Genomic DNA, 10357 nt, shown 5'->3' with positions numbered 1-10357 from the left:
GGGAGGTTGATCAGCTGGCTCTCTGGTGCGGTCAGAACAACCTGGAGCTTAACACGCTCAAAACTGTGGAGATGACCGTGGACTTCAGGAGGAGCCCCTCCACTCTGCCCCCCATCACCATACTCAGTAGCCCTGTGTCTGCTGTGGAATCCTTCAGGTTTCTGGGTTCCACTATATCCCAGGACCTGAAGTGAGAGCCCAACACTGACACGATCATCAAGAAGGCTCAGCAGAGGATGTACTTCCTGTGCCTAAGGAGCTGCTGATCCAGTTCTACACAGCCATCATCCAGTCTGTTCTCTGCACCTCCATCACTGTCTGGTTTGGGTCTGCCACCAAAAAGGACAGGAGCAGACTACAACGGACAGTCAGGACTGCAGAAAAAATAATCGGTGCCAACCTGCGCTCCATTCAGGACTTCAGGACTACATTTCCAGAGTCAGGAAACAGGCAGGAAACATCACTGCAGATCTATCTCACCCCGGACACAACCTGTTCCAGCTCCTCCCCTCTGGTAGGCGCTACAGAGCTCTGTACGCCAAAACCAACAGACACAGAAGCAGTTTCATCACTCTGATGAACAGCTGATTTCTGACTCACAGTGTCAAGAACAATTCCTGTGCAATAACCCAGTAACTCTGCCTCTAATCAGCACCTGTTAACTGGTTTCCACTTCACCATTCTCTATTTCAGTGCTGTTCATACTATGTCATATTGTATATACTGTATACCAATACACTTACCTCAGGTCATAAGGTCATAGGTCATATTTATTTTTTCCAGCATCCTTTGCACTATGCTCCATCACACTGTGTACATGTATGTGTGTGTACCTGTATATCATATCCACCTTCAACATATACATAATGAGAATAGTTTACTCTTGCATCCTTTGCACTCTGATTACTGCACTATTTGGCAATATGTCTATATTGTTTTGTTCATAGTGTGTATATTAGTGTTGTCTACTCTAGTTTGTGTCTGATTTTATTTTATTATTATATTATTATTTTAAGTGAGTCAAATTCCTCGTATGTGTACACATACCTGGCAATAAAACTGATTCTGATTCTGATTCTGATTTAGCAGGAGAGACTTAAATCACAATCATTAACTTACACATTCCAACAGGCAGCCAGCAATATATACAAAAAAAGAAGGAGAAAACAAAAGAAATGCTTCTCTCTACTACACTATACAAAGTGACAATGAGATGTCATTATTTTAAAATCATTCAGTGGGAAAAGATTTTCTAATTTCAAGGGGCTTTGCAGCAGGCAGAGCAAAGAGAAAGTACACGCATCACGATAAGAAATTTAGAGGCTTTATTAAAACCTAACAAGCTCTGTGCAAAATTTCCAAATTTAAAAGACATGAGGTGGGAGGTATGGAGCAAGTAGAGCCTTACAGGTAAGACTGTTGTCAGGCAATTATGGAGAAGAATGAGGGGTCAAATGACACCAGATTCTATTCTCATGTCTGGAAGATAACGTTGTCTCTTCTATTAATGTCGTCAATCGAAGTCATGTCAAAAGTCAAATCTATTCTTGCCCATTAAAGAGGCAGTCCACCAATTTTACAAATGCAGATCAGTTAACTAGTCACAAGGAGCACCTCACAGCCTTCTACACTTAAATACAGAAGATGTGTCGTGTGTGTGCGTGGAGGTGTTGGAGTGGCACCCTAAAGTAGCGAGTAATAGAACACATTACTTTGGTACTGAGTTATTAGTAATGTAATTCATTTTGGTCAGTGTAGCTACACTGGTCCCAAGAAATAATGGCCACGCATCATACAGATGTCTTTTGAAGATTTATTTTATCGCAACTCTCTCCTTCGTCAGCAGACACCGTGAAAACTACAAGAAAATAAAAGACATAACAGCTTAAAACATTCATCTCACATTCACTTTAAGGCCTTTCAAGCTAGTGTCCATTGATAAACAGGCCCAAACACATTAACACATGCGAAATGCAATGAAATCATACAATATAACCAAACATAAATATTGTCCACGTAAAGTACACAAACAAGTACCATACACAAAGGTAAACAAATGAAAGGCAATTACCGTGTGCGCCTCTTGAACCAAGTGCAGAATACGGTTATTTTGGGGCTTTATTTTGTTCCTCTGCATGCTCTGCTCTGCCTCCACATTATCTCTTACCCATAATGCCATGGTTATGCCCTTATCTTAACTCTGTTCATGTGACCCATTTCCCATTACTCTCTGCTGTTCGTTGAAATAAACCTTACATAAAAGCGCAACATTTTTAACAGTATTTAAATTAAAGACATTTTTGTGAATGTTACCCCTTTTAACATCTTCACGTTTTTCCTATTTTTAAATGGCTGTATGAACTCAAATATTCATGAACTTGCACATACAAATATACAAAATAGACATTTCAATTAAACATGTCTTTGAGACAGTTAGAGTCAGTATTCTCCATAATGAGTAGCGCAGTAATGCATTAGGAGCTAAATGTTGTATGTCCCTGTATGTAAGAAAGAGAGAAAGGGAGAACAAACAGAGAGATAATGAGTTTGATTTGTGACTTCTTCAGTCCCATAAGCTGTCAACAGAAAAAACTCCCCAAAAAAGCCACTTCAAACATCACTGTCCCCACTGATGAAGAGATGCAGCAGGTCTCCATCCTGTCATCTACTGTTAGCCAGGCCATTCATCAAAACGTCTGCAGCAGGCGGGTGGGAATGTAACACAGACGCCTGGCTTGGATATGGTGTGCTGTTTCTGAATGCACAGTGTGTCACAGTGTATACAAGTGCAACAACAGCCTATCATCCTGTAATTACCAGCTGTGTGATTTATACCCAGGGCAAGTGAGCGTTAACCTATTCAATAACTTATTGACTGCATTTGGTGGGCTGAATTAGATTTATATCCTATTAAAGACAGAAGAGCGGCAACACTGAGAGTGACCACTTCTCCCCGTCCCTATTCATCTCTAAAAGTTCCGCTTCACATTACACAGTCACATAGCGATCAATCCCAAAAGTCCACTGATTCCTAAGAATTGATGTCTGCTGCAAAGAAAAGATATAACAGCAGAGTCCTCGCAAGATCCAGTGCCATACAGGATACAGACTTTATGGTTCAATACAGATACAATATTTGCCAGTAATTTGAATGAAAGCAAACTGTGACAGTTGTCAGTTGAACATTAACACAAACTGACAGAAACCACTTCCTGTTTCAATTATCATGATAAACACTTATACATACAGTATGACTTTTTGGGAAATGTGCTAACTTAGATGGGAAGATCGCTACCACTCTCATGTCTGTGCCCTAAATATGCAGCTATCACCGGTGGTACAAAATGGTACAAAAACTGACAGCTGATTCAGCTAAGAACAGAGCCAGTCTAGCTGTTTCCAGTCAATACAAATCAGCTTTATTGGCATGAATGTATAACAACAAAATTGCCAAAGCTACATATAAATGACATAAGAACAATTAATTTCATTCATTTCATTAAATAAGTAAATAAAACAGTAAAAGTTGTGTTTGTGTGTGTTATAAAAAATTAAATAATAATTGTAAAACATCCGTAAAAATAAATATAAAAAAGTAAACTAAATAAATGCAACTGCAACGTTTGTTATAATAATATGTTAAATTAATTATTTAATTATATTAAATGATTCAGTCTGAGTTTCTACTGGTTGTCCTCACATCATGGCACGAGGAGATATATGTTTCCAGTCTTTCTGCTAAGCTAAACTAACTGGCTGCTGGCTGTAGCTTAACATTTACTGTAGGCCTACAGGAATGACAGTGATATTGATATCTTCTAACTCAGTGTAACAAAGCAAATAAGTGCATTCAACAAAATGTCAATCTAAATCTTAAATAAATTACTCTGTAGTGAAGAGTAAATTAAGATTTAGGACTGTACTGTATGAGTCATTACCATTGTGTGTCACTACTGTGACAGCTGTTTTAACAAGCAAACCATTTATATAAAATTATAATATATAAACTGATGAATTATTCCAACATTAAGATTAAAAGCTGATGTCTGAACTTGGTTGGCCGCAAATCCTAACTGAAATACAGCATCTTCAGATCAGCTGATTTTATGCATTGGTTGATTCTTTTCTGGCCTTCACACTGTCTCTATCTCTGACAGATCACAGTGTTTATACAATTGAATTAGCCCCTCAAGCATTACTTGCATTTTGCATAAAACAAATGCACATTTTGGGAGTCATCACTGATTAGATTAATATGAATTATGATCCCCATGTAACCACTGTGCATACTGTAAAATTTTTGTGTCGCAAAATATCGAGCCCCAGGATCTTGTCACACCTGTACTGCAAGGAAATGAGGTCATGAGGCTGACAGTGAACAGTCAGAACTTTTTTGTTCATTATTGTTGACACAATTTACACTTCAAATGATTTCAAAAGAAAAGATACAGATGAGATGGTGTAAACAGTGTGAAAGAAAAATCTATTTCACACTCATTTGAAGCAAACTATTGTGTTCCTCTCTGATGTAACTCTGGTCTTCTGATCTGCACACACGGTCATTTAAGACTATAGCCATAACTTGTGTGTGTGTTTATTGTGCAGACTTGAGCAACACATACAGTAATTAGTCTTATTTGGCGGCAGCAGAGGCCAGCAAAGTACACATGGACACACAAACACACACATATTCTCACACTTAATTATACAATGAAACCAAATCATTATCCTCAACGCGTGTACCCTGTGACCCTGCATGTTTTTTCATTTAATTGTACTTCCTTCTGATTCTGAACTTCACAGAATATTTAAATAGGGCAGTCACTGTACACTTCAGCAGTGGAATTTAATGAGTAGCCAAGACTTTCATTATCAGCTCTGAGCCATCAGTTAAAGAGAGACAAAGATCCATTGATAAGACCATATTACTGTCTAGCTTTGCAAAGTAACAGGAGGTAAAAATAAATAAATAAAACTAATCAGAAAGGGTGGTGGGTTTAAATTTTTATGTCTCACAATTGCTTTGTACCATAATATTTGCAGCTTAATATTAATGTTACAAAACTTTGAGTTAGAGTGTCTAACATATTGAGATCTGCATTTTTTTTGTTTGTTTGTTTTGTGTTTCCATACTCATAGAGTCTTCTTTACATAGCGCATTCAGCACAGCCTTTTATTCACACCGCTGAATTTGGCTTCCTGCCATCCTGGTGGCCATCTTCTGCAACCAGCAAAAACATAACTGAGGTGAACTTCTCGTTTGACACCGCAGAAGATAAAAGAAGCGTTTGTTTCTCTTTCCCTCTGTTTCCAGATAGCTTGTCCCCTCCTGTCAATGTGACCATCAAAGCGGTGAAAGCAAACTCTGCTGTGGTGACATGGGACATCCCCGAGGGAGATCCTGTCATTGGCTTTGCCATTACACAGCAGGTGAGCAACGCACACACGGCACAGGCACTACATGGATTTACCTGTATATGTAAATGTACCAACCCCCCCCCCAAAGCATCTTTTGTATTCAAATTGTATACAAATAGAAGGTTTTTCAGTATTTTTATCAAAGCTTCCGTTGTCGATATGCATCACGGGATGTCTGAGGGACGGCCTTTAACGCTGATAGGCTAAGGTCCTCAAATTCCACTGGAAGCCATGAGAAACATACTCACTATTGTGTTTTGCTGGCAACATCTTGATTATTAGCTAGTAAACAAGATACTTCAGATGTGATACGTAAAAAACAAATGTTTCAAATGCATGCTTGGTTATTTTTTGTTCGCATTCCTCCTGAGTAGTGACGTCACTGATCGAAGGGGGACCCTACCCATGCAATACAGGGCAACCCCTGGCGATGAGTTAAAAGAAATAGCTTGTGACTTGTTGTAAACCACATTGAAATAGTGTTATTTTCCATGACAAACAGCGCATCACATCCATACCATTTTCCGGTTTTATACTGTATCACAGAGCGTCGGACATTATGGGATTTCAACTGAGATAGGATAGTAGATAGGGTGATATCTAACAATAGGAGACAATTTAAGTATCTGAGAGGCTTTCGAACTAAAAAATAAAACATTAGCCGCAAGACTTCAGGCCGTGTACACAAAACGCAGAGTTTTTCCTGATCTGAGAACTTTACCATGCCATGGCTGTTAGGGGGACTGATGGTTTTGATTTTAGACCACAACATCCTTTTAGTCTAATTGTGTCAGGTCCTTCAAACAGCGGTAAAACATATTTTGTGAAAATGTTGATTGAAAATGCCGATAAGCTCATTTCAAAACAGAGTGAAAATGTTGTTTATTTTTTCGTGTTGGCAACCATTATATGACCAGTTATTGAAAATTAGAAATGTGAATTTCGTTGAAGGATTGCGATCTTCTTTATGTGATGATACATTGTTTCCTTTAGATAAAAGCAATTTGTTGATTATTGATGATTTAATGAATGATGCTAGCAATAACATTGAGGTCCAAAATGTGCTTACAAAATATGTGCATCATAGAAATTTAAGTTATTTATACCTAGTTCAGAATTTGTTTTTTCAAGGCAAAGTTAGCCATACTATTAATTTGAATACCAATTATCTTGTTTTGTTTAAAAATCCCAGAGATAAATACCAAGTCATGCTAATGGCTAGACAAATGTTTCCTGGGAAGAGTCATTTTTTTATGGATTGTTTGAGGATGCCACGAGTGTTCCTTATGTTTACTTGATGGTTGATTTTAAAGCTAAGACACCTGATGATTTCAGGCTCAGAACCGACTTGCTTTCAGACCTGCCTGTTGTGTATGTGCCTAAGAAAAAGTAATTAAACATGTCTGATTGCTTTAAAAGAAACCTGTCTTTACTGCAAACTATGCACGGAGCATCTCCATCTCAGAGAGTGAATATTATTAAATCTGCATCACCAGACCTTTTGGTAGCGTTATGCGAAATAGCTTACAATGTTTTAAAAGGTAAAATTCCTTTAAATAAGACACAGTATCAAAAATTTAAAAAGAAGCAGGCGGGGATTAGACTGCTTGCCAATAAAAAGGTTTGCGCTTCAAAGAAAAAGAAGATGTTGCTTAAACAGTCTGGCGGTTTTCTTCTCCCCCTCCTGAGTATCGCTGTGCCTTTTATAATGAGTCTTATTGGTTCAAGACAAGCTTAGATGACTATGGAGTATGCACAAAAAATGTTTCTGGTACCTAAACAACAGCTTGATCTTTTAAGAAGAACTCCGGCACACCAGTCAATTCGAGAAACTGTTGAAAATGACCTGGATCGTACTATAAAAGACTTTCTGGATCAAAAGACTGAAGATCTTCATGAAAAAGCAAAAAAATATTCCATCGCATTGCAGAGATTTCTCACCATGGTAAAAAAAGGAGAAAAAGACCAGAACACACTAACTTTGTCAATGCCGGTCGCTGAGGATTTACACTCTTCAGAGCAGAAGAATCACGCAGGAAGAGACTTTGTTTTTGAAGAAGTTTTAAAAAAAACATGTCAAAAAACAGCAGGAATAAAGTCCAGCATATTTTGGATAAAATGTCCTCCTCAAAAAAAATATCTGCATGGACTGAACGTGGGGAGTTTGTGTTTAACAGTAATGTTATTAAAGGGTCTCGTGTATGATTTGATAAGAGGAGTAACTGCTTCTCACAACGTGTCTGACAGCCAGAGACCTACAGGTTGGGATGAATATCTGCAATCGTTGGCTATATTGAATATACCTTTATCAGTTGTACCAAATCAACAGGTCAAAAGAAAAATTGACGAGATTAAGAGAAAGACTTTTGGAGAATCTTCTCCTCTTATTACTGGACCACCATCTACACCTCTTGTTACCAGAGGACATCGATTAGCAAACAATGAAACAAGTCCATTTGTATCTCCTAAAATGCGATTGAGGGATTGGATAACTTTTTAATTGTATATCGTTATCGGTTTTAAATAAATACATAGAGACATAACTTTATCATTTCAGTGTTTTAATTTATATCACCATAATAACAAAAACATTGTCGTACACGTTTCAATCTATAAATCATTTTGATAATGAATGGCACACAACTTCTAATATTATTATACACACTTAAAAGAATCTGATACTTGGACACACTGGTTACATTCTGCATAATTATTTTGACCATATTCAACCGAGGGTCGTATTTTTTTCACAAATTTGCACACCATAAAATCATTGCATGACCGTTTACTACTATATTTAGTCATTACATTGTCATAAGATAATCCTCTATCCATGTGGTAAAGAAAAAACACACAATGCTGATCGCACACTACAGAATCCACATCTTGCACTTGTCTAACAGAATGTTTCGTGGACTTACAATTACTGTTGAGAAAGACAGAAAAGGATTCAGGAAAATGTGAGTATATCAGAGAGTTCCCAAAACTGTCAAAGAATGACCCCACACCCTACTTGTCAATATAGATAGCGACAAAGTGTTGTCCTCCCAGGTGGGAGGGGTCTGTGTTTACCACCAACATGGCGGGTCTCTTTTGAATAACTGATTTAGGAAGTTGGTCACTAGCAAATACTCCAAGAAAGACGCCTTGCTTCACTACTTTATCAAGTACTTTTGACAATTCTATCGTATTCATACTATCGTTTGTTAAAGTTAGAAAAAGTCAATGAGAACCTGTCTTCTTGATGATATCTCAATTATAGAATCATATGTGGCGTAAATAACCGCATTTATTGTGCGTTGAAGCGGATTTCTAAAACGAGCCTCTAATCTAACGCTACCGTTTTTAATGAGCGACATATGGTCTCCGCATCCTTCATCAGGGCTCAGGTTAAAACAGAACAGACTATATCCATTACAAAACTTGTCGCGGGTTATGGCCATAGCGTTGTTTTTAAGATACTTTCCAGTTGCCGAGTACAATTGATGATACTCCCTGATGGCATTCCCTCTGGTAAAGTTGGGTTGAAAGGGTTTTGAAGGATATTGTTGGCTGTCAACGTATAAACATAAAAACTCTATATCATAATGGTTAAATGTAAATGGATTACACGCATAACTACCTGTAAATGCCTCATGATCTACAAATCCTACTACAATAAATTTAGGTATTTGTCCCAAGAATACATTTTCTTGATTACAAACACGAGTGCCCGTTGGGACTCTAAAATTTGGAAAGACTCTGTCTATGGGATATTTAACGTTGCCATCCGTTAACGCCTTAGCTGCGCTAGCTTAACAGCCGGAGATACGGTGACTTTCTTTACAAACAGGCTTGCTGACATAATGTTAACCGGAAAGTCGTCTACAGTGTTGCGCATTAAGCAAAATTCGGTTTTAGATCTTATGAATTTTATCTTGAGGTCTACGCCATTTATCATTAACTTGCCTTGCCAAGTCAGAATGTAAAGGGGATATTAGCTCCACTACGCGGCCGCCTTGTGTGTACTCCATTCTTTTAACTAGTCCCTCATTGCGTCCTCCAGCCGTTGTGTCGTCCATATGACCGACTGTATCCATGCAAAATAGTCCGGATCCAAACTGTGTCTGCAGAGCGTCCTTTCCGTAGTTCAAAAGGCACTCTATTATACCCCTGTAAGGATATGTGTTTGATGATTGCGTTATGAGTCGGTCCCCCAACAATATGTCGACCTGTGAAAATATTGTACATCCAGGGTAGTTGATAAAGCCCACTTCGTCTGCTTGATCCATGTTTCCACCATTAGCTTAGGTGATTTTTGCGCGCGTGTACAGAAACGTATTGTTTAGATCCAGGTACTGTACTAGCTGGATTGAAAAATTCAAGGGGTGCAGAGTCTGATATCGCTGCTAGAGGAGGGAATTTGATGTAGATGCATTTCTCAATACTTGTTTGTGTTAACGGCACCATAAACAGGTCTAGCTCCGACTTGACGCACTCTTGTGACAGGCTATGTACCAACGACATTCTCGTTAGAAAATGTCTCTTGTCTTCTGACATTTTGTCGACTTGCTTCTCCTTGCTTGTTTATTTATTCTAGTCTTAGTATGGGTCTTCTTATTTGTTGTTCGGCTACGCCTCTTTGGTGGGGAACTCGCTCTTTTCCCAGGAGGTCGTTTTATTGGTCGGGGGGCCGCGGCCACTATACCCGACCCCTCTTGATGTCTGTTCATGACGTTAGTAATAACATCCGTAGCTATGTTTTTAAATGAGGGGCAACAAATGTAAATCATTTCTTGAATAAGGGGAATTCTAATCTAAACAATCCCCTAAAGATACTCCCTAACCATGCACCATACTGCGCACCGAGCCCGCTGTATCCTGGTAAATCACCACCCGCATGGGCTGTATAATATGCAACGTACTTGTCCTCATTGTGAGCATATGGTACATGTTTGCT

At 38.5% G+C, this 10357-nt stretch overlaps 1 protein-coding gene across 1 annotated transcript in view; it reads left to right on the top strand.

Annotated features, from left to right (window-relative positions):
* Positions 1-10357, top strand: part of fndc5a (fibronectin type III domain containing 5a) — a 39173-nt gene that overhangs the window by 15570 nt on the left and 13246 nt on the right. The window contains exon 2 of the mRNA XM_046063341.1: positions 5315-5430. Coding sequence (XP_045919297.1) covers positions 5315-5430 — 116 coding nt within the window. The remainder of the gene's footprint in view (positions 1-5314; positions 5431-10357) is intronic.

Source organism: Micropterus dolomieu, linkage group LG11 (genome assembly GCF_021292245.1).
Source record: "Micropterus dolomieu isolate WLL.071019.BEF.003 ecotype Adirondacks linkage group LG11, ASM2129224v1, whole genome shotgun sequence".
NCBI lineage: Eukaryota > Metazoa > Chordata > Actinopteri > Centrarchiformes > Centrarchidae > Micropterus > Micropterus dolomieu.
This window is presented reverse-complemented; position numbering and strand designations above follow the sequence as displayed.